At 16.0% G+C, this 25,204-nt stretch overlaps 4 protein-coding genes across 4 annotated transcripts, besides 29 other annotated features; 1 reads left to right on the forward strand and 3 right to left on the reverse strand. All coding sequences in view use genetic code 6, as the record gives it.

The window, feature by feature from the left end:
• Positions 1–63: 63 nt before the first annotated feature.
• On the forward strand, positions 64–1,106 carry IMG5_203180 (protein kinase family protein, putative; the record flags this gene model as incomplete). The annotated part of the gene is made up of 5 exons (XM_004023841.1): positions 64–301; positions 360–680; positions 741–805; positions 922–1,007; positions 1,061–1,106. 5 exons carry the CDS (start codon positions 64–66, stop codon positions 1,104–1,106), a joined length of 756 nt encoding a protein of 251 aa, XP_004023890.1.
• Positions 1,107–1,308: 202 nt separating this feature from the next.
• Positions 1,309–1,383: a microsatellite.
• Positions 1,384–1,654: 271 nt separating this feature from the next.
• IMG5_203190 (PHD-finger family protein, putative) lies at positions 1,655–3,770 on the reverse strand (the record flags this gene model as incomplete). Its single annotated transcript, XM_004023842.1, has 5 exons — positions 1,655–2,067; positions 2,115–2,177; positions 2,224–2,823; positions 3,168–3,380; positions 3,425–3,770. 5 exons carry the CDS (start codon positions 3,768–3,770, stop codon positions 1,655–1,657), a joined length of 1,635 nt encoding a protein of 544 aa, XP_004023891.1.
• Positions 3,120–3,154: a microsatellite.
• Positions 3,771–8,741: 4,971 nt separating the features above from the next.
• Positions 8,742–8,794: a microsatellite.
• Positions 8,795–9,017: 223 nt separating this feature from the next.
• Positions 9,018–9,076: a microsatellite.
• A 1,631-nt stretch (positions 9,077–10,707) lies between these two features.
• Positions 10,708–10,751: a microsatellite.
• Positions 10,752–11,354: 603 nt separating this feature from the next.
• Positions 11,355–11,384: a microsatellite.
• Positions 11,364–11,428: a microsatellite.
• Positions 11,429–13,095: 1,667 nt separating this feature from the next.
• Positions 13,096–13,156: a microsatellite.
• Positions 13,157–13,361: 205 nt separating this feature from the next.
• Positions 13,362–15,293, reverse strand: IMG5_203200 (MORN repeat protein; the record flags this gene model as incomplete). The annotated part of the gene is made up of 3 exons (XM_004023843.1): positions 13,362–13,688; positions 13,733–14,295; positions 14,354–15,293. 3 exons carry the CDS (start codon positions 15,291–15,293, stop codon positions 13,362–13,364), a joined length of 1,830 nt encoding a protein of 609 aa, XP_004023892.1.
• A 110-nt stretch (positions 15,294–15,403) lies between these two features.
• Positions 15,404–15,430: a microsatellite.
• Positions 15,431–15,597: 167 nt separating this feature from the next.
• Positions 15,598–15,626: a microsatellite.
• A 182-nt stretch (positions 15,627–15,808) lies between these two features.
• Positions 15,809–15,843: a microsatellite.
• Positions 15,844–16,107: 264 nt separating this feature from the next.
• On the reverse strand, positions 16,108–18,743 carry IMG5_203210 (kelch motif family protein, putative; the record flags this gene model as incomplete). The annotated part of the gene is made up of 4 exons (XM_004023844.1): positions 18,121–18,743; positions 17,755–18,073; positions 16,797–17,504; positions 16,108–16,739 (listed from the first exon to the last, which is right to left on the reverse strand). Exons 1-4 carry the CDS (start codon positions 18,700–18,702, stop codon positions 16,108–16,110), a joined length of 2,241 nt encoding a protein of 746 aa, XP_004023893.1. The 5' UTR covers positions 18,703–18,743.
• Positions 17,388–17,436: a microsatellite.
• A 580-nt stretch (positions 18,744–19,323) lies between the features above and the next one.
• Positions 19,324–19,375: a microsatellite.
• A 250-nt stretch (positions 19,376–19,625) lies between these two features.
• Positions 19,626–19,656: a microsatellite.
• A 15-nt stretch (positions 19,657–19,671) lies between these two features.
• Positions 19,672–19,700: a microsatellite.
• A 78-nt stretch (positions 19,701–19,778) lies between these two features.
• Positions 19,779–19,825: a microsatellite.
• Positions 19,780–19,825: a microsatellite.
• Positions 19,782–19,824: a microsatellite.
• A 1,267-nt stretch (positions 19,826–21,092) lies between the features above and the next one.
• Positions 21,093–21,171: a microsatellite.
• A 310-nt stretch (positions 21,172–21,481) lies between these two features.
• Positions 21,482–21,525: a microsatellite.
• A 2,267-nt stretch (positions 21,526–23,792) lies between these two features.
• Positions 23,793–23,833: a microsatellite.
• Positions 23,797–23,836: a microsatellite.
• A 263-nt stretch (positions 23,837–24,099) lies between these two features.
• Positions 24,100–24,141: a microsatellite.
• A 63-nt stretch (positions 24,142–24,204) lies between these two features.
• Positions 24,205–24,245: a microsatellite.
• Positions 24,205–24,266: a microsatellite.
• A 165-nt stretch (positions 24,267–24,431) lies between these two features.
• Positions 24,432–24,472: a microsatellite.
• Positions 24,473–24,531: 59 nt separating this feature from the next.
• Positions 24,532–24,632: a microsatellite.
• Positions 24,532–24,649: a microsatellite.
• Positions 24,535–24,649: a microsatellite.
• Positions 24,650–25,204: the final 555 nt, after the last annotated feature.

The raw sequence follows: 25,204 nt of genomic DNA on the forward strand, positions 1-25,204 counted from the left end.
GATAAATCTCTTGAAAAACTATTTAATATGTGTAAAAAAAAATTCTAATTAAAAACTATTTTAATGATTGCTGATTAAATGTTGAATCGTTTATTATATTTACATTCAAAGGGGTATATACATAGAGATATTAAACCTGATAATTTTATGATTGGAAGAGGAACAGATAAAAATGTTATTCATTTAATTGATTTTGGATTAGCTAAATCTTATATTTAAAAGGATGGTAGTCATATTAGTTTTTAAGAAAAATGTGGTTTTATTGGTACTTCTAGATATGCTTCAGTTTAATCCCATTTAGGTTAGTTTTTTTTTTAAATATAAACTTAATTTATTTATATATATATATATATTTTTAGGGTAAGAATAATCAAGAAGAGATGATCTTGAGTCTCTTGGTTATACTTTAATATATTTTTTATAAGGAGGCCTATTACCTTGGATGAATTTAAAATATAAAACTAAATAAGAACAATAATAAATTATTGGATAAATAAAATCTAAAATACCCATGAATGAATTGTGTAAAGGACTTCCTATTGAATTTAATTAATATATGGTTTATGTAAAAAATTTAGGATTTTCAGAAGAGCCAAACTATAATTATTTAAGAAAGCTTTTTAGAACTTTATTTCTTAAAGAAAATTATGAATATGATGATGTTTTTGAATGGATTAACGGTTTTTATTTATTTTTTTATTCAATTTTTCTATTGTTTAATAAATAATTAATAATAATAGATCCTATTACAACTGCTGATAAAAGAAATATGTTTGAAAAATTCAAATCTATGAATCCTACTCCTGTAAATAAATTAGAAACATAAAACATTGTTTAAGAAGATGAAAATTTAAGCAATCATTAAAATACAGTAGAAAAATAATTTATTTAATTTTATTAATTTTTTTAAAAAAAAAATAGCTTGAAGCCAAACTATTAAGAAAAAACACAAGAAAATCATCTTATGAATATAAAAAACAAATTGAACTATAGGTAAAAGAAGAAGAGTAAATGATTAATAATCAATAAGAAAATTAATTGGATTCATAAAATAAAATAGCTGGAAAATCCAGTAATATTGCTCATATATAAATAAGTTAAAATGATTAAAATCAATAAGATTCAAATACATAAACTTACAATTCATATAAATAAAATTTATAAGATAAACCTAAAAATATTATATATATGATTAACAATTGTGAAAAAGAACTTGAAAAAGCTTTAGAGGATGATGATTCTACAAATGGAATTGGGGATAGGATTTAAAAACTATTTTAAGTTTAAATGAACATGTATTTTTTTATTAATAAAATTAATTAAAAAAAAATAAAAATAAAAAATATAGAAAAAGATATAAAATAAATTCATGTAAAAATAAAAATTGTAATTAAACTAATATTTGACTTAAAAATTAAAAATTTCTGAGCTATAAAACTAAAGGTCAAAACAATTTTAAATGTACATATTAAAATTTCAATAAAAATATATTTGATATAATTAGAAAAAAAAAAAAAAAAAAAGTATTTATAAATATCAATAATAAATTTACCTTGATATTTTTTTTGGAATAATACTAGAATATAAAAAATAAAATAAAAATAAAAATATTTTCTATAAATATTTTCTTTTTCCATTTAATATATTAATAAATTCAATTGACATTAATATTTTCTTAATTTATATAACTTTTAAATTTAACATTTATTTAACAATTAATTTCCTTAATAAATAAAAAAAATAAAATATTATATATACAATAAAATATTACATATTTTTAATTATTTTTATTTGCTTTGAAACTATCGGTATTTGCTTATAATTAATTATTTTCCTTCTAATCATCTATTTAATACAGTTTCTCTTATTCTCCATTAATACTATTAGTAATATATTTTTTGTAATTTTCAAATGAATCTTTATATTCATTAAATATTTTCATTTATTATATTTAATCCTATTTATTATAACAAAGCGTACAAATAAATTATATTTTTTCAGCTTCTTCAATACTTCCTTTATACCCCAAACATTTAAAATGGAACCATTCATTGCATATTTCACATGCTTTTTAACAAGAATTTAAATAAGTATAATTATAAATTAAAAAATACCCATCATTTAATCTCCATAAGTATATTTTTATCTACAAATACAATATAATTGATCTGAATCCTCTTTTAAAAATTATATATTTTTTTAAAAAAAATAGAATATATTTACCATTAACTGATTCATAATTTTCAGCATATTTCTCTTCAGTTTCTTTAATTTTTTCTATTTATTTTTTAACTTTTCCAATTTTTTTAGTATTTAATTTCAATTTTTTCTTTTTATTTTTATCTTTTGATATTTTATTTGCTTTTTTAATATATTTCTTTGATAAATTTTTAATATCGAATTTATTATTATTTTCATTTAATTTAAAAAGCTATTATTCTATTTCATTCTTTTTTAATTATCTTAATTTAAAATATTTTGATTTTCTAAACCTTTTCTATAAAATTTATTCGAAATTTTTTTTCTAATTCTTACTTTTTTATATATTAATGTATTTTTTATATAACTCTAACTTCGTATCTGGTGATTCACATTTTATTATTTTGGAAAATTCAATTTAATTAATTATAGTTTTAAAATGTTTTAAAAATTCCTAACCAGGGAAATGAATAACCTAGTATTATAAACTTTGATTATTATTGTTATTATTATTTTATTGAATTTATTCATCTTTTTATGTTATTGTTTCAATATCTATTTCATTGTTTTATTATTATTATTGTATTTTTTGGTTTATTTTTTTTAAATAAATTATATTTTCGTCTATATTATAATAATATATTAGTTAATTAATCACGTTTTTAATATGCTTTTTAAGCTTATTTTTTTGTAATAAATTTTTTATTTTCTTTGAAATTTTTAATTTTTATTTCATGACTTTTTTCTTTTATTTTATTAAGTTTTTTTTTAAGATTTGGTAGAAATTTTTTATCTATTTTGCTTATTTTTTTATATATTTTTTACAAATCTTATAATTTCTCCCTTTTTTTATAATAATTTTATTTTTATTTTTTGAAAAAAAAAAAAAAGGAAGGAAAGAAAGAAAGAAAGAAAGTAAGAAATGAAAAAAAAAAATCAAAAAAAAAAAAGAAAATTAATATATTAACTTTAATTATTTTTTTTTGTAAAAAACTTTGTATTTTTTTCTTTATAATCTAAAGTTTTAATAATTTAGAGAGGTTTATGATAATCACAATATATAATATACTATTATTTCTCATTATTTTATATTTCTAGATGAATATTTTATATCCTTGCACATTCAGGATGAAAAGAGTAAATGCAATTATTTTTCTAACATTAAATACAAGAACCTGAGTCTATTTTTGTTGTTATTTTAAATAAAAAAATAAAAGAATATTACTTTTTTGTTTGCAAATAGCACATTCAAGTTCAAATCTTAATTAATCAATTTTATCCAATCCTTTAATATTATTAACAAAATACTTATTTTCAAAAAAGCATTCAGGCACATATAAAATACAAGAAATGTGGCACCAAACATATTTATGTTTAGGCTATGCAATTAATTCTTATTCATCATAATTTTTTTTACATATAGTATGATAATCATAATACAAACCTTCTTATTAAGAATTATTTTATTAACTACTTTACTCAATTTCTTATTTATTATCTTTTTATAGTTCACATTTATTTGCAAATTCACTATATTTTAAATTTTTATTATTAAAGATATCCTAACTCATTAATATTTTGCTCGGCTTCATTGCTCCTCCCCTTTTTGTACATAAAGGACAACTTAAATATCTTCCATTCTATCCAAAAGACGTACATAATTCACAAATCCAATCTTCGTTAGGAATCTTGGGAATGCCATAACATTTCTAATGTACAGAGATATTGCATTTCTATAAAAATATTTAAATAAAAATATAAAAAAATCAAATAATTACTGCACAAAAAACTATTAAATCATCATCAGTATAATCACCATCATTGCATATTTAGCAAGTAATATCATTCATTTATATTTTTTTAGTTACATCATGCTATTTATTATTATTTTATTTATTGTCTTAAACTTTATACGTTTCTTCATGAATAATTTACTATTATTTATATGTTAAATACTTTAAGTAGTCCTTTTCTATAGTATTAAGTCCATAAATATCTACTAATATATCATTTAAATCGATATCTTATTTTTAGTAAATAACTTTTTCTGTAAAAACTTCGTTTGTTATATTATTTTTGATTTTATTTACTATTTATTTATTTTGTTCTCTTATTTATTTTAATTCAAACTAATATAATTTTTCAATTTATGAAAGGTCTAATTTTTTCATTAACTGTAATATTTCTTCGATATTATTATTGTTTGACTCTTCTTATATTTCTTCTTCTAAAGTAGTAGATTCTGATAAATTTGAATAATTAGTAATTATATTATGAATATAATTATTTTATTCGCTATTTGTTTTCTAATTACTTTATTAAATATATGTTAAATAAAGACAAATTAAATCGTTTCGTGTTTATAAAATATAAAAATCATCTTCTATTGTATAATCTGCTTTTTAAACTATTATTTATTTTATTAGATTTTCTTAATATTATTATTATTTTTATTATTCTTAATTTAAAATAAATTATTAATAATGCTCGTTTATTTTTTAATTTATAAATTTAATTTATGATATATAAATCTAATTATTTTCTTCTTAATTTTTAGCTTCTATTACTTACTTTTTTTATAAATGGATTTTTTTTTTAAATAATATAAAATTACTTTTTTATTTAGTCTTATTGTCAAATATATATTTAAAGCCTAGATTTAACTAATATTTTAATTAAAATAATCCAAAGGTTCTATATCACTAAAAAGAAGAAATTTAGGAAAATACTAAGAGCAAATAATAAACCAAAAAACAGAAGGTGTTAGAATTGTATCTATTAATAATATTTTATAGTAATAAAAAATATTATAAATATTTTTAATCATAAAAAAATATTTACCTTTATTATTTATAAATCCATTTATTACTTAAGAAAGTGTATCCTTTTTTAAATTATTATTTATTAATAGGTTATATAAATTCTAATATTTTTTAGGTTATTTTTTCGAGGCCTAAATATAAAAAAAATAAAGTCATTTTTTATTATTTTATTACTATTATTTCCATTATTATAGTTTGCAGGAATATAAATACAAAAAATAGATTTTCTTATTTCTTATGTGTAAGATTCGTATTTTTAATACTTTTTAAAAAATATTATAATTAATTTACTTTAATACTTTATCTTTAAATTTAATATTTATTAAATAAAAAATATAATTTATGATGTAATAAATAATATAAATATTTATTTTATAATTTATATATTTATTGTTATTTGCAATACTTTTATTAATTATTATAAATTATAAATATTGTATTATTTATATATAATCTAATAACAATTTATTTGTTTATAATAATTTTATTTCTTTTATTATTTTAGTTTTTTAAATAATATTCATTATATAATATTAAAATGTATAAATTAATTATTTAAAAAAAAAAAAAATATTTTATTTAATAAAAGTTAATTTATTATAAAATTTATATTTGTACATTAAATTAATTTTATTATATCTTTTTTTAGTTCAATATAATTTTTAAAAGAAATGCAAATTTATATAAATCATAAAATACAATATTTTATAATTAAAATCATCGAAAATCAATCATTCTTTATTTATATTTAGAAATAAATACATATTAATGTATAAAGTATTATATTTATTTAAAATATTTTTATAAACCATAATATACAAAAAATTTATATAAATATATTTTTAGAAATAAATACTCTTTTATTCAAATCTTAAATCTTTTATATAATAACCCAAAAGCCAAACCATAAATAATTGCTGATATATGAGCAGGTCTGCAAATTTCATTCACATAAAAATGCTAAAATTCATAGATTTCATACATAAAGTAAACAATAGGTATTAAAAAAAAGGGTAAAACTCTTGTTTAAAAAAACATATAATTAGGTTTAATCGCAGTAAACATGAACAAAAAGCTAAAGATGTAACAGCTCCATGTGACTTAGGAGTTACCATTCCAAGTTGGTGTTTTTTTGATTTTTCATAATAAAAAGTAATAGCAGTTGTAAATAGAGAATTTGTTAAAAAAAGTAAAATCATATATTTTTATTTCATATATTTACTGCATAAAAATAGTGATAAAAGCAATGGGGGACCATATACTATTATACTTCCTTTATTTATAAATGATAAAGAACCTTTTTAAAAAATAAATTGAAATTATTAAATTATTTTTAAATTAAAATACCTAAAAATATAGCATGATAATAATTTTTTTTTGGAATACATTCTGATATTGTAGCATGTTCAAATATATAACTATAAGGATAGTTTTGCCAGGAATAATATATTAAAGACGAAGCTAATATAATAGCAAGAGGAAATTAGTAATCAAAATAAGTTGGTATATTTTACTCATTATTATATTATTGTTCTGTTTTTTTAATTTTTTAAATAAAATCAATTGTACTATTATTATTAATATTTTTATATTATGTTTATTCTTATTTAATTCCCATACTTTCTTAAGCTTGTTTTTTAGCTTTAGCTATCTCATCTAGATCTTTGTCTCCTTTTAAATTATGAAAGTATTTATAGCTAGTTTAATATTATAGATGCTTAAAAATTTGTTTATTAAGTATTTTTGAAATCATAATTATTTAAATTTTAAAGATATTTTAATATTTATTTATATTAAATAAATTATATCGATAAATCAATATATAATTTTTGTTAATAAAAGTTTATATATTTTATATATTGATTTATTATCTATATATTTAATCATTTATATATAAACAGAATAATATGTTAACAAAAATTAATTTCGTAGACGTATATTTATTAATGATATTTGCTTTTGACAAAAATTGTTCTTTAATTTCTATTTTATTTTTTCATATTTACTTTTTTTGTTTATATTCTAAATTCAATTAAGTAAATTTATGTCTTAAAACAAAAAAATAAAAAATTTAAGTTTAATGAATAAAAATTAGGTAAAATTATATTATTTATTTTTAAATGAAGTAATATTTAATAGAAATAGTAAGAATTCCTAAAAATCGTATTTTAAAAAGCTATATGAATTTATACATTTAAGATAAATCTAAATATATTACATTCTAAATTTATAAAAAATATAAATATTTTATTATAAAATAAAAAAAATGAATAAAAAACTATCGTTTTTCGAAAAAAAGTTAACTTAATTTTTTTTCAAATCACATTTTAATTGTGTATATTATACAGAACTAACTAATAGAAAAATAATTAGTATAAAAGGAAAAGATTCATTTAAGTATTTTTTTTATAAAATTGTAATTTTATTTAAAAAAAAAAAAAAAAGTGTTTTGTAATAGATTTAAACCAAAGATTTAAGTAGTTTTAATAGAAATACAGATTAGGCAGCTTTATATACATATTTTCTAAATGAAAAAGGAAAAATATAAAATGATGCAATAATAATAAGACCTAAAATGTAAAATTTTATATATAAATATTAATTTTTATAAATTATTGAAAAATATATTTATGTATTTCTAATTTATATAAGATTTTATAAAGGTGAAATAAAAAAAAAAGAGAATGAATTTTGGCTAGATATAGATTTAAATCAAAAAAAATTAATTTTTAAAGGATATAAAAAAAATAACCTTAAGAAAAGTGTAGTAATTCAAGATTATACTTAATATTTAAAATATTACTCTTTTTACGTAATATTTTTTTTTTTTTTTTAATTATTTTTAATAATTTAAAAAGAGTGAAATTTTCTAAAATGATTAAAATAATGTTGGAAAATATTAACATATACATGATGATTCAATTTATGAATAAACAGAAAATGATGAAATATATACTTAAGTAACTTTTACTGATCCTAGAAGTGGAGCATTAGGGACAAGACTTCTATGTCCTTAGGATGGTTTAATAAATTTAAATATTATTTATATTTATTTTAAAAAGATAAATTGGATATTGAATAAAATTTAAAATAATAATCTTTGAATATATATGAATCTTTTAGGACTATATTAGGAATAGCATAAGTATTAATTTTATTATTTTGTTTTTTGTTATTATTAATTATAATTATTAAATTTATAAAATAAAATTTTTAAGGGTTAGGAAACTTCATAATTTTTCCCTTATTAAGTTAATGGAGATTTTTTAAACGGAATAGACATTAATAAAAGTATATTTTAATTTTTACTAATCAATATATTTATAATAGAAAATTTTTCTGGTAGGCATAAGCTTATAGAATTTTATTAATAAGGAGTAACAAATCATATTTATATTTTAAATTATTTATTTTTTAAGATTTTAAAGAAAAGAATTATTCCTTTTATAATTTTAAATTAATACAATCAACAATATTTATACAATAGTAAATTAATATTTTATTATACTTTTAATAATTTTTATATTAAAAGTACTTAATCCTCCATATATTTATTAATATGATAAATAATTTAATGAATAATTAAAGGGTAAACCTGTAATTAATAGTTAAGGAGAAGAAATAGGAAATGTATTATGTAAATATAATATTCATAAATATTTATCTAAAACAAATAAAAAAATAAAGGTAATTAAGCAAATATAGGTTTAGCATTAATAAAATATATTTATGATGGTAAATTAATATATATTATATATTAAATTAAATATTTACCAAATAAAAACATTTAATTAATTTTAGAAAAATAAGCTAATTAAAATAATATGAAAATCAAGGTTGATTAACATAATGGATAATAGATTTACACTTAATGGTTTAATAATAATATTTAATAATATATTAAATAAATGGGTCTTTTGAAAAATGATAATTAATTATTTTGATTAAATAAAAGATAGTATTTAAGATAAAATAAATTAAATTGAACTAATAATTAATTTTATTTAATGTATTTGTTTATATTTAAATTGTATTTTATATATTTATTAATATTTTTTTTTTTAAATAAAAAATTAACTATTTTATTATAATTTAATCTTTTATTTATTTGAAATTATTATATTAATAATGCAGACGCGATTTAAATGGATGCCTAAAATCAATTAAATAAATTCTTAATTAATTAATTAAAATGAAATTCATAAATAAAATTATTTATAGTGTAAAAATCAAGATCAAAAAATCAAAATTATTTAATATTCTTCAACTGAAAGATAAAATAGAAAATATTTAAAGTATTTTATTTTTAAAAAATTATTAATTCATAATAAAATTTTATAAAGTACATAAACTTCTTAATAAAAACGCTTAACAAACAAAAATAGAAGTTTATAGAAATTAACTTAATAATTAAATATATCAACATAATAAAATAGTGAAGATTATAAATAATTTTTTTAACAATTAAATATAAAAGAATAAAAATAATCTAATAATAAATGGCTATAAAACTCATTACCTTTTTAAGATAGTGAATATTTTAAGAAATAAAATTTAAATATAAAAAAAAATATTCAAAAAAATGAACCTCAAACAAAAACTGATGTAAAGATTTAAAATTAAAGCTATTTTTTAAAGAGAGATTAAAAAGATATCAGTAAAACTAATTTTTAATTATTATAATACATTATTTAAAGGTAAAAATTATTATACTTAAATAAAAAAATAAAAATATAATTAAATGGATTGTGTAAGTAAAATTAACTTAAAATGTTATAATTATTATTATCTTTTATATTTTTAGGATAAAAAAAAATTTGATTAATTTTTAAAAAGCTAAATTTAATAAACACTCAAGAATGAGTATTTAGATGAAGAAAAAAATATAATAAAGAGTATTTTACCAGGCATTCATTTAGAAAATATAAAGTAATATGAATTATTTTTTATCTTAAAATTTATAAAAAAGATATTAAACAAAATGTTATAATTTTTAAAATATGGATTTATATTTGTATTAATTAATATCTTAAGAAAAAATAAATAAATAAGAAATGATCACTTATTTACATTCTGATATTGAAAATACTAAAATTATTCATAGAAAAAATTTAAGCCTATAATAATAATTGCAAAAACCTCTAAGATATCAAAAAATTCTTAATGAAGTTTAAGTAAAAGACAATGAAAAAACTATTTAGAAAGATATTATTGAAATGTCAGAATATGAAAAAAAATTATTAGCCTAAAAAAAAAAGAAATTGCAAATAATAAGAAAAAAAATGCTTAATTAATTATTATTGTTTGTTAAATTAAAATTAAGTCTAGATGAAGTACAAAAAAAAATAAAAAAATAAGAATAATTAATTAAATTAAAATTAATAAAAGATACAAAAAGAGAATTTATTTATAAAATAGCCTTTTTCAAGAAAAAAATCAAAATAATTTTATTTTTATTTAAAATAATAAAATGAAGAAAAAGTATATTAGTTGTTACAAGAAGACAAATATTTAGTTTATGATATAGATTAGGTAAACTAAAGTTTTTTAAATATTTTTATATTAATATTTAATTAATAAGCTTTATTAAACTCCTTTACATTGGGTTTGTAAAAGAAATTATATTAACCTTGCTAATTTATTATTATAATATAGACCCCATATTGATGCTAAGGATTTAGTATTTTTTTATTATTTAATTTTTAGTTTTTTATTTAAATATTTTAGTTTGGTAGAACATGTTTATATTATGCCTTTAGGGAAGGATATTTTAAACTAATCAAACTATTAATTTTAGAAAATGCATGTCCCTGGTCTGATACTAAAAATAATATATAATAATATTATGATAATTTATAAGATAATATTTGTAAAAGAATTTATTAAATATCAAAAAAAGTATAAATTATTTTAATTTATTAATGTTTTATTTTTGAAACTTTTAATATAATAAGACTCATTTAATGATGTTAATTGCAAAACCAAGCTAAAGAGCAGAAATTTGGAAAGATTAAAAATATATATTTTAATAATTTTATTGAATAATATTTTTATTTTTTAGAAAAATAAAATAAAAATATTATAAACAAAAGTTAAAATAGATATTATTTATTTCAATTTAACTCCTTTTAAAATTATTAGAATTAATTTATATTTATTTATAAAAAAATAAGCTTGAAATAAATATTTGTATTTTTTTTTAAATATATTTTTTCAACTATTTATAAAACAAGTATATATTTAAATTATATTTTACTAATTGTAAAATTTTTATTTTATTTGCTAATTATTAAAATAAATAATTTCCTTTAGTTTAAGAAATTATAAAAGCACATATATATATATATATATATATATATATATCTTAATTTATAAATATTTATTTATATATTTAATTCTATAATATTCATTCAGTATAATAAAATGTATTAAAATTATATATGCAGTAATATAAAATAGAATTTCTAGATTCTTTTTCTGTTTCCTTTATTTAAAGTATTACTAAAATTCAATTTTGGCATTTAATTTTCTCATAGTTTTTATTTAAAAAACCAATTTTTCATTTTAAATTTAAATATATCTTAATTTTTTTTAAATTTTATATAATTTTGATATATTATTTTATAAAGTTTTCATTTTTCTATCTTTATTTCGAATATTTTAAAGTTTTAGAATTTAATATTTATTTGTTTTATAAAACATATATTTTCAAAAATAAACTTTTTTTAATATTTTTATTGAATCTTTATAATTTTCAGAAATTATTTCTTAATATATATATATATATACATATATTATAATTTCCTATATTATAATACTGTTTTCTGAACAATATTCAATACAAGAGACATTATCATGTTAAGATTATTCATTATTCTATTATTCAATTGAATTATTTATAAAATAAATTACATTTTTTTAATTTAAATTTCTATTTATTATATTTATTAAAATTCTATTTTTTTTTTTTTTAATAAATTATAAAAATAAAAGTTTAATCAGATTCTAAACGCAATCTTAAATTTTTTATTTCTTATTAAAGTTATGTTTTAATAATCTAAGATACAATGAATATAATAATAGAATATTTAGAGGAATATTTATTAAATCAATTTATTTATAATTTAATTAAAAATTTATTTTAGAAGATGTTAATAAATACTTCAAATTACACTTATAAAAAAATATAAATAATGTTCTTAGTATTAAACTACAAAAATTAATATCAAATAAAATAAAATAAAAATAAATATTTAACCTTTAATGGAATCCAAACCCTAAAAAAAAAATTATAAATTAATTTTAAGAAAATATTTAAATGGATAAGAACTAGGAAGAATTAATACTTAAGATTTAAAGATATTATAGTAAAATGGAAATTAAAGAAAAGGAAACATCAATATAAAAACAAAGATCTATAGTCTAAAAAATAAAAAAGTCTTTTTCAATAAACAAATTTTATTAAAATAATTCATAAATATACAATATAATTAAACCATAATTAACAAATAAAATTGAACTTAGACAAAATAAAATATATTTAAAATTACTTATTTTATACAACTTTAGTAAAGAATATTACTATCAAAAAGATAAATAATTTAATTTTTTCAAAAGTAATTATTAATAATCTAAATTTAAATTTTTAAAGTTCTAAATGTCTTTTAAAGTTAAGTCAATAATATGCATTCTAGTTTAGTTTTACAATAAAGACCTAAAAAAGTTAAATGAAAGAAACAATATAATAAATTTATTAATAAAGGAAATAATAAATTTAAAAAAAATAATTAATATTAGTTAAAGCCTAAATTTTTTAAATTATATTATGTTGCAATTAAAAAACTGATTAAAATTATTTTAATTAAGAATTAAACAAAAAAATATAAGCTTCTCAATGGAATATATATTTAATTATAATAAAAATAATTATGTTAAAATATGCTAAAAATAGTATTATTATTTTAATTATATATTTATAAATCAGGCGTATAATAAAAAACTATATATTATAGATATTAAAAATTATAAAAAATGTGAATATATTCAAAAAAGTTTAAATAATAAATATATTATGATTTTAATGAATAATTTAAATTTTAATAATAATATTAAATTTTATATTTATATTAAATTTTTAACAATAAATTTAAATATACTTTTCATATAACTATTTTTTTTTAAATTATAAAAAGTCATTATAAATAATAATCTGTAATACAATTTTTTATATATAAATAAATATTCTTATTCCTTAATTTATTAAATACATAATTTTATGAATAATAAAAAATAATTTAAAATATTTACTTTAAAAATTATAAAAATAATATACAAGTTATTTCATTTCCATCTAATCCATTTACCATTTTACCATATTCCTTCTTTTTCTTAATTAAAAGGGTTAATTTCAATACCTTCTCCATCTTACAATCCATAATTCCAGTTTCCACTATAAATATGTCCATCGGGCCTTTTTATTTAAAAAATAATAAAAAAATATTAATAGAAAAAAAAGTAATACCAAGAGTATATACCCTAACCATGAGGAATATTATTTTCATAACTTCCTTCATATTTACTTCCATCAGGCCAAATATAAATTCCTCTTCCCTATTTAACCCCATTCAAAACTTCCCCTAAATATTTTTCTCCATTAGATTCAATAATCTATTTATAAAAATTAAAATTAAACATTTTAAAAGAGTATTTACCTCTCCTTAACCAGTCATTTCTCCATTATTAAAATCTCCAGAATAAATAACTCCGTTTTCAAATTTAATATTACCTTGCCCATGAATTTTTCCCATTTAAAAATCTCCTTTATAGATATATTTACCAGTGCATTGTTCTTCTCCTTTTCCATGCCTTTAATCTTCGAACCATTCTCCGTCATAAATAAAATCCCCTTTTAAGGTTTTAAAAACGCCTTTACCATGAGCTTTGTAATTTAAACATTAGCCTTAATACAAATCACCATTATTTCTTATAATTCTTCCCATTCCAAATGGTATATCTTCTTTCCAATATCCTTCATAATAGGCTCCATCTGGGAAAATAATTTTACCTCTTCCGTGCCTTTATTATTCTTTAATATGTCCATAATATATGGATCCATCTTCATATTCAAAAGGACCTTATTCGGGAATATTATTATAATACGAGTCTTCCATTCTGAAATTCAAAGAGCCGTTTAATCTGATAGCTTCTAATACATTTTGATTTTTAAGGGAAGGAAACTATTCAATTTTTTTTAATGTTTTTAGTTATTTGTTTTCTTTATCTTTTTTTTTTTTTTTCTTTTTTTTTAATAAAAAAATAAATGATTATTTTACCTGCTGTTATTTTGGTTAAAACCATAGATTATTTTAATTATAATTTCATAGCTTAAGATTAGTTTTATTAAAGAATAGGTTGTTCTTTTGAAAGATCAATACTGACTATTTATGGTTTTTATTTAGTATGAACTTAACTATTTTTAGTAAAAATACTTTTTTTCATTTAATTTTCTTCTTCATCTATACCTTCAATAAATTATTTAAATTTTCTATACATTTCTTTACAGCTTTAATCAAAGTTTTCTTTAATTTATTCAAATAATTGTTTTGATTATTAATTTTTTTTATAATAAACTTTATTTTCATACATCCTTTGCAATTATTAAATAACTTAAATTGCTTCGACTTTAATGTTATTTAAAGGTGCGTTACTTTTAATTATTTTTAAAACTTAATCTTCATTATTAGGTGTATCTAAATCTTTTTCATCATTATTTGAATTAAATATTTTCGAAAATATATTGCTATTTTTTTCTTTCTTTTTATTATTTAATAAATCATTATATTTCTATTTTATTTCACTAACTTTTGGTTATATTTTTTTGTATTCACTTTTAATATTTTCTTTTAAAAATGTTTTTGCACTTTCAGATAATTAAAAAAATATCTTAAATAATTAAGAAAAATCCTAATCGATTTCATTTGTTTCTTATTCGCAATGAAATTAATAACTATTAAATTTATTATCTAACTCTGTAAATATATCATTAATCGATGGTAATAATTTCATTTGAATTCGGTTTTAAGTTAATATAAATTATTAATATTCTTATATGTAATATTTATGGTTTACAGTATGTTTTGGATCATTATTTATACATAACTCACACATCAAATTACCATATGTACAATTTTCAAAGCAACATATATATCTTACTTATTTATTATGTTTTTAACAAGTCAATAAATTTATTATTCCTTAATTTTTGTTTGACATATTTGTTTATTTTTATTGTGAAAAAAAAGTTATTTGTCTTTTCTTTTATTTATTTAAAATTTACTTTTGGATAACTTTATTTACTTATTTTTAATTTTAAGAGTTTTTAGTAAAAAAAAAAAATAAAAAAAAAAAATTGAATTATTATAATAAATATCTAAAATAAGAAGATAAAAAAATAATTATATTTATTTATTTTTTTTTAAAAAAAATATATTAATTAATTTTAATAAATCTTTAATATTTTCTATTCAAACTAAAAAAAAAATATTATAAAGTAAACCACCTTTTTTCATTTTTTACTAAAAAAAAAAAAAAAAAAAAAAAAAAAAATTATATGTTATATATCAATCAATCAAATTTTATTCCTTTTTATAATTCAGGTTCTTCATCAGAACTTTTAGCTTTTTATTTGTTTGGAACTTAAAGCTGCTATTATTATTATTTTAAATTATAAACTAATTCTTTCAAACTTAACCTCATGACTGTTTCAAAATACTTATTTTCTAGTCCCTAATATAAAAAAAATAAAAAATAAAAAAAAATTAAATATTAATTATATATACTGTATAAAAAAGATTAGGTGAAATAAACTTATCTAATTCAATAGTTCCTATATACTTGAATAAACTAGATTAATTTCTTGTTTTATTTAATATTTTTTCAATGAAAAAAGATCCAAATTAATCACACTCTACTCTACCAATAAGTCTATTTTAAGAATAAAGTAAAATTCCTTAATGATGCTCAGCAGAAGTATTTTTTCTAGTAGTTGCTCCCTCTATTTTTTTTAATTTTTATTTCTTTTAAATATTCAAAAAAAAAAAAAAAAAAAAAAAATAGTAATACCTTTGATATCAAGTAAATCATTTTAAGATTAGTTTTCAATAGTAGAATCTTAATTATAATTAGCTTATTCATAAAGGATTGCCTTTCCAGTATCTTTGATTCTCTAATATGACTCAACATTAATTTCTTTCAAAAATCTTCTATCTTTTTATCTTCTTAATACATCAGAATAACAAATAAAATTAACATTTTAATCATTTAAAGTAAAATGTAGATTTTCAGGACGTTCAAAAAAAAGATGTTAAATATAACTTTTTAAGCTAAAATCAATAAGTCTTTCTACTTATTCTTTTTTTTCTTTAAATTGAGTTTTTTTTTTTAATGTAATATCATTTTTTTATTAATTATAAGAAAATTCATAATTATATCCATTTTTTGAAGGAATACGTTTTAAATCAAATATATATATATAATTTCCTCTATCATGCTTTATTAATTATTCTTCATTCATTAAAAAAGCTATATTATTCAATATTGTTCTTTTATTTTAGTCTCCGTTTTCTGTTAAGTATTACTTCTTTTTTACATCATAGCTATATACAAATATTATCAGTTCTTGTAAATTTGGATTTATTTTTATATTTGAACTTATTAATCCTAGTATTTATTTAATAAATAAAAAAATATTATTAACAAAAATTATTTTTTAATTACCAACATTTAAAATACTATTAGATTTATTTTTTGAAATAAATAAAACACTTTATCCAAGTCTTAAACCAGCAAATTTGATATTATTTCCATACTAAATTTTTAGTTATTCTTAAATATCAGCTTGCTGTAGTTCTTTTTAAGTTTTTGGATATTAGATTTATTAATGAATATCAAATTTATATAACATATCAACAAATTCATATTAATTAAATCCTTCGCTATCATCATATATCTAAAAAAAAAGTTCGAAATTTTCAATAACATTTTTATCGATTGATTAATTTAGTAAAATACCATTAACTTTTTGCTGGTATTACTATTAAATTAACTCATCTTTTTAAATTTGTTATTTATTATAAATATTGTTGTAAACATCTCTTTTTTTAAGATACATTAAATTTATTTTTATTTATTAAGATTTTCTATAAAGGGCATTATCAACCAAAAGTCCGAAAGCAGCAAATGGATAGTTTATTAAGTTTGAAATTGCATTTAAAAATGATAAAGAAATATAAGGTTATCTTATTTTTAACATTATACTTTATTATTATTATTCATTTTAATTTCCCTTTTGTATTTCTTCATCAATTTAAATTTATTATTTTAATTACTATTATTATATTTAAGAAATTTATTATATCTATTCTTATTAATTATTTTCATTAGGTACTTAATCATTATCGTTTTCAATATTAATAACTGTTTAACCTTCAAGTTTATATTTTTTTATTAGTTATAATTATTGTATTTAATCTTGCTATTCTTATGTCATATTAAAAGCAACTTAGCAATCATGACATATTTTAAGCTTTTATATTATAAAATAAACATAAAAAATTTTAAAAAGATACATTATTTGAATTTGTTTATTAATTTTTTTTTTTTCCATTTAATTTATCCTCATAATTTAAAATTAAAACTAAAGTAATATCTTAGCATGATTCATCTTTCATCATACCTCCAAAAAGAATAATTTGATCTTTATAAGCTTCAGTTGAGTGGGAAATAATAGGGTTAAATTAAGCATATCTATGCTTTTTTGATGCAACTTCAATCCAAAAGTTATTTAAGGTATCAAAAGCCCAAATATCTTGCAAAAATTTAGATTCAGTTTCCGCACTATATCTTTCTCCTTCTCCTCCAATAATAAAAATATATCTATCTTTATAAACAGTAGTTGAATGAGAAGCTCTAGCAATAGGTTTTCTCTCATCTTAATTAATACAAATTTACATAATATCAACAGATTCGTTTTTACCATCATTAAAAACATTAAACTAAATATATAATATTTATTTGATTTATATATTTAAATAAAAAATACTTTAATCTTATATAAATCATTAAAAAAAATATCAATTTCTCCAACATTTTTTCCTTACCCACCAAAAATATATAATAATCCATTAACATTAACAAAACTAAAGCTTTCTCTAGCTTCAATAATAGCTCCATGCTTATTAGTTACCTATTTCCAAGTATTTTAAATACTATCAAACATATGCATATCATTATAAATAAGCATATTATCTTCGTCTTAACTATTCAAACCTCCAAAAATAATTAAATATCTATCATCTAAAGTACATCCTTAATGTCCTTCTCTAGGATATGGATTGTTTCCTGAAGCTTCTATTTATCTCCATTCGTTTTTTTAAGGGTCAAAACACCAAAGATCATTTTTTAATTTTTAATTTGCTGTTTTTCCCCCAAACATATATATTTTTCCATCTATTAAAGATATAATATGAGAATCTCTATGTTCTGGATTATTTTAAGAATTTATGCTAATTTTCTCCCATTCATAAGTTTCACAATCTAATCTATACATTTATGATTTTGTACTTTCGTCATAGTTTTTATCCTCTATATAACCTCCTATTAAATACATGTATTTATCAATCATAACAACTTAATGACCCCATCTTTCTAAAGGATAATTAGGAGCTATTATTTTTTATTTATTTTTTTTCTATGATTAATCACCATGTTATTATTAGGTACCACTTTCATTACTGTTTATTTCGGATTGTTCTTGTTATTATTTTTAATTACGCTTTTTGTTACTTTTATTTAACCATTTCGCATTTTGAAATGGAAGTTATTGTTTTTTTGATGGTAATTCTTCTTGATTTGAATTTTATTATTGTGCACTTTTTTGATTTTCTTCTCTATTTTTTTTAGATTTGTTTATTTTTATTTTTAGAAAGTTTTTTACTTCGATAAATCTTGACTAGACATGCTATTTTATTTTTTTAAAAAAAGATTTATAAAATGAATTGAATTTTATTTTTTTTATATAAAAATATATATAATTTTCAAGTATATTATAATTTAAATTTTTTTTTTTAAATAATATAATTTTTTTAATGAAAATATTCTTATTATATTTAATACTTAAAAAAATAAAAAATTATAGATAAAATAATATTTTAAAATATTATAAGTATTTTCAATCAAAGATTTTTATTTAAAAATAAAAATTGGTCTAACGTTATACTAATATTTATTACAGAATTAAAAATTTAATTATTTTTAAATTTTAATAAATAAATTTTTTTGTTATTATAATAAATAAAACAAATATTTTTCATTAATAAAAATTTATATATAAAATAATTCTAATAGCTAAAAAATAAATAAGATTTTGAATAAAAAAAAAAAATATTAATATTATTTTTCAAAAATAATTAGAAAAAATTAAATATAAATAAAATTTTAAATTTTTAAGTAAATAAAAAAGAAAATTAAAAAAAACATTAATTTATATTCTAAATAAAATTAAACAGAGCCTCCGATTAATTTAATAAAAAAATAGAAGATAATTAAATATATATATATATATATATATATATTATATTATCTAAATTCGTATATTTTATTAATAAAATTTTATTAGATAAAGAACAAAGTTAATGTTCTTTAATTACATATTTTCTTATTTTTAATATATAATTTTCTTTAAAAATCTTCATCGGCTAATTATATATATATATTTTTATTTTTATATATATATTTATTATATTTTTTTCCTATTTTAAATATTAAAATTAATATTTTATTAAAGCAAACTAAATAATAAAATTAAAAATTCATTAACTTTTTTTTTACAATACATTTTCTTTTATTGTTAAAAGCTAATATAAAAAAAATTTATATTGAAATAAAATAACAAATTTTTTTACATTATATATTTTTATTTGAATAAAATTATTATTTATTTTGAATTTTCATTATAATAATCTAAAATTTTAAATATATTCAAATTTTTTGTTTAATTAATTTTTCATTTTTCTATTAGTTTATATAATTTATTATATTCATTTTGTTTTATTTATAACTTAAATAATATTTATAAAATATTAAGTTATTGTAATTTCTTATTTATTAATAAATAAATATTATTATTCTCTTCTTTATTCAAACTAAAAAAATTAATCTATAATTATATCACTTTTAATTGTTTTTTCTCATAAAATACAGACCATTTCAACTTTTACTTTTTTAATATTTTTTTCAATTATAATTAACAAAAATATAATAAAAAATGTATTATGTCCTATTTTATTTTTAATTGAGTTTTATAAAAGAAAAATTATAAAAATAATAAAAAAAAAAAAATGCTAAAAACTAAAATAATATAATATCTTTATTCATTTTTAAATTTAAGATAATAAATAAATTAATTATTAGATTTTATATTAGTTTATTATATATTTTAATTTACTTTTTCAACTAAATATCATGTTTTGTTTTTTAATTTCTCTTTTAATGTCATTTTTAATAGTTTCTCATGTTTTAAAAACTCATTGATTTTTTTTAAAGAATTATAATATATCCGCCTGGAAAACACTTTATACATATATATGAGTTTAATTAATAAAACTTTTTTGTTTAATATATATTTTTAAGCTTCTTTCAAGAAATAAAAAAAATTTATTATATTATTTTTTTAAAAAATATTTTTCTATTATCCAAGATATACTTATTTTTATTTAATTTTTAGATATTTTAAGTTAATAAATATTTATGAGTTTTTTTTTTATTATATTTTTTAGAATTAAAAATATTTATTTTATAAAAGTTAAACATTAAATGAATATATTAAAAAAAAAATTAATTTTTTTATAGATTAAATATTTTTTATTAAATATATTTAAATAAAATTAAAAAAGTTTTTATTTATCCATAATCTTTTCTTTTTTTTATTTATTATATAAATCTTAAAGTAAATTAAAATTTTTTTCTTTAATGTTAATAAAATTAATATAAAAATAAAATATTTATTTAGTTTTCATTTATTTTAATCTCTCGATTTATTTTAATCTCTAGATTTGTTTTAATCTCTAGATTTATTTTAATCTCTACATTTATTATTTTTATAGAAATTCTCGTATTTATCATGCAAACCTTTTTTAATCTGTGAATACGATCTACTATTAAAAGAGTTATTATTACTTTTATTTTATTAAACTAAATATTCTTCCCATTATTATTAACAGGAACAATTATATTTAAAACAATGGCATTCGTTTTCATAAAATAGTCTAGTTTGAGGGTAAATTTAATCATTTTATTCAGAAATAATACTATACAATTTTTATTTTTCCTTAATTTCAGTATAATTTAAATTTTTTTTTTAGGTAATTCATAAAAAGTCAAATCAAGTTTCGAATAACTAACAGATTTATTTTGTTTATGTTAATATTTACTTTTTTATGTTATATTTTTATATTTTCAAACTTATTAGATTATTTAGAATTAAAAGAAGAATTATTAGAAGAATGTAAATTACTTACCTAAGGAGTTAGGAAATAAGGTTTTTAAAATTAAGCCTTTTTAAATTTTTAATAATCCAAGGCTGAATGTTCTTAATTTAGTAAATTATTATCTCTCTCTATCGATGGATTTATTAAAATATCATCTTTTTATTATTAATTATTATTTGCATTTTCTCTTTTCTTAATGTTTTATTCTAGGAAATCTTTTAATTATTAATCATTATTATTATTTTATTGTTCTTCTTATTGTTTGAGATTTAAATATTTATTATTTTCGCTTTATTGAAAGTCTAAATTATAATTAAAATCACTATTGTTTTATTTTTCTTATTATTATAAATTTTTAGTATTTTTTGTTGTTTTCTTTTAGTTTTATTATGTTATGTTTTATTCGATTTCTTCTATTTCATTATAATTTTAATTAAATGGATTCGTTTAAGAGATTCTTTACTCTACTTAATTTTTATTTTCATCTTTTTCTTAATTGTTAAAACACTTTTGCACTTAAAATAAACCACGTTTGGTTTTACATACTGTCTTATCAAATATATCATAAGACTTTCTTGAACTTTTGTTAATCTCCGTTTTACTTTTTTAAATTTTTGTGTCTAAGGAAGGATTAGAATTCAAAGAAACTTTCAAAGTTTGTTGTTTTTCATTTTTATTTTCTTATTTATTTAATTTTTATTCCTAAAAATCTTATTCTTTATTATCTTTTTATAATACTATTAACTCATTTTTTTTATTTATGGAATCTTATTTTTATACTCGACTTTATTTATTCTTTGCTTCCCCTCTCTATGAAAATTATTATTACTAATCCTTTGAATTTATTAGATTTTATGAATAACTTGAAATTGATTTAATTTTAGGTTGAGTTTAGCTTGCTTATAATTAGGGTGTTCCATTAAATTTTTATAATAAAATAGTCTGCTTTTAATTTTTAGAATCAATTTAATCTATTTGTTTTTTTCGCTTTCATTTCTATTATTCTCATTAATTTATTTATTTAAAACAAGTTCTAAATTTTAATTTTTTTAATAGGTTTATTATTATATCTATTTTTTTAAACCTATTTATTTATTTTTTCATTTTTATCTTAATTTTATTCTTTGTTTTTTATTTGTTTTTCTTTATTATTATTTTTTATTTCATTTTATATTTATCTTAACCTATTTTTTTATAAAGAATTATTACTTTTTTTCTATTCATTTTAAAGCTAAAATTAGATTTCAGATTATTTATTTTGTATATTATAATCTTCTTCGGGATGATTTAAATCTTATGAATCATTTTTGTATTAAATTATGTCTTTAGTTTTAGGGTTTTCTATTTTATTTATTTCTTAATATTATTTCATTTAATTTATATCTTCTTATTTAATTTTATCTTTACTCTAATTTTTTCGCTTTAAGCTATTTTAATTATTATTTTCATTTTTTTCTAACTATTATTATGCTTAATATTAATTATTTCGTACTTATTTTTAGGAATTTATTTTCTAAAATTCTAACTTTGCTTTGTTTTCTTAAGCTTATTATTATATTTTCGATTCTTATGTCATTTTATTAGGGTTAATTTCTTATATTTATTAAACTATTTTATTATTTTATTATTAATTATTATCATTTAAACTATCAGAATCTATAAAATATTTGTCTTCATTTTTTTATTAATTGTCCTAAATTTCTTTTTATTATAAATCAATTTCTTTTTATACTTGGAATTCATCTTAAAATTAAATTTTGTTGGTTAATTTTTTCTTTTTTGTATTATTTAAATTTTCAGATCCTAAATTTTATTAAGGTTCTAGCTTTTAATTACATTCTATTTAACTTTTTTAATCTTAATTTTATTCTTATTCGGTATGTTATTATTCTTAATTTTATATGTTTTAGAAACTATATTATTATTAATTATTTTAATCATATTAATGAGTATAACTATTCTAACCATTTGAATTATTTTGTTTATTTTATTAATACTTATTTTCTGTTTTAGAATTATATACACTATAATTAAATAAGTATTATTCATTTAATTATTCTTCTAATTTATCTATACTCATTGGACTTTCCTATTATTTTGTTTTCTTTGAAACATTATCATTATTTTTTTATCGACTTTTTATTTTATTATTTTATATTTAACTATCGATTTAAATTTATTTTTATTAGGTTTATTAATTTAAAAGAACTTCATTACTTTAACTTATTTATTTTTATTATAAATTTTCTTATTTTTATTATAAATTTTATTCATCATTTTAAGTATCTATTTAATCATTATTTAATGTTTATTGATCTAAATTTTAAGTTTTTTACCTCCTTTAATAACTATAGCATTTGGATCAAAAAAGTTGTTTTATTTTATATTTTTCAATCTAGAATAAATACTAAAAATTTTTTATTTATTTGAATTTAAATTTTTTATGTTATCATTATTTCCTTCAGTTAAAGATTATTTTCTATTTAGAATAGTATCAAATTATCTATTAGATTTACTCTATTCATTTTAATCAAATTTTAATTTTTTTATTCATTTTATTTTGTTTATTCTATTTTTTCCAATGTATCTTTATTATTTTTTAATACTTATGGGCTTTATTTTTATAAAATTGATTAAGATTTTTATTTTTATATATTTTTTTATTTTTTTATTATGTTTTCTGTTTCTTTATTTATTTATTATTTACTAGAGTTATTATTATTTATACTTTCCTTTAAATTACTAGATATAATATTTTATTTTTCTATTTAATTTATTACTTTATTTTACGTGTTTAGAATTTCATTTTTTTAATTATTAATTTTGCTATTTTCATTACTATTTTTTATATTACTAACTTTATCTTTAATAATTTATTAATTATTTAATAATATTTCTTATTTATTTTTTAAATTTTGTTATGAAAAATCCTCTTATTTATTATTTAAATTTTGTTATGAATATTATTCATTTTATTGATTTTTATTGTTTTAAATTTCATTTTAATGACTTTTATTGTTTTAAATTTGATTTTAATGATTTTTATTATTTTAAATTTCATTTTAATTAATATTTTTAATTTAATCTTAACTTTTGATATCTTTTTTCGAACTATAAAATGAAATTTTTGGCTTTTTATATTATTAAATTTTATTAGTTTAAACTTATTTTTATATATTTTAATTTTGTAATTAAGTTTTTATTTTTTCTCCTTATTAAAATTCAATATCGCAAAAAATTTCTTAACTTTAATTTTTATTAGCTTTTTGTTTTTACAAATCTTCTAGAATTTCTTGATTAAATTAGTCATTATTTTACTATTAAGAAAAAATATAATCATTTTTTTTAAAGAATCTTAATTAACTTTTTAATATTATTTTTATGATTATTAGTTATTATTATTTATTTATTATTGTTAATTTTGTTAAACTTAGTCTAATGATTAACTGCTTTTATTTTCAATCTATTTATAAAATTATTATATATGTTTTTATTTTTTTTATTTTTTTTCACAGGTTTTTCTTATTAAATTAGATTCTATTTTTAAATAATTTATTCTTATTTATTTTAATCATTAAATAACTAATTATTATCAATAAATTATTTACCTAAAGTTTCTTAATTTTTATTCAAAGGTTA

This window comes from Ichthyophthirius multifiliis (genome assembly GCF_000220395.1).
Source record: "Ichthyophthirius multifiliis unplaced genomic scaffold scaff_1120509251431, whole genome shotgun sequence".
In the NCBI taxonomy this organism is placed as follows: domain Eukaryota; phylum Ciliophora; class Oligohymenophorea; order Hymenostomatida; genus Ichthyophthirius; species Ichthyophthirius multifiliis.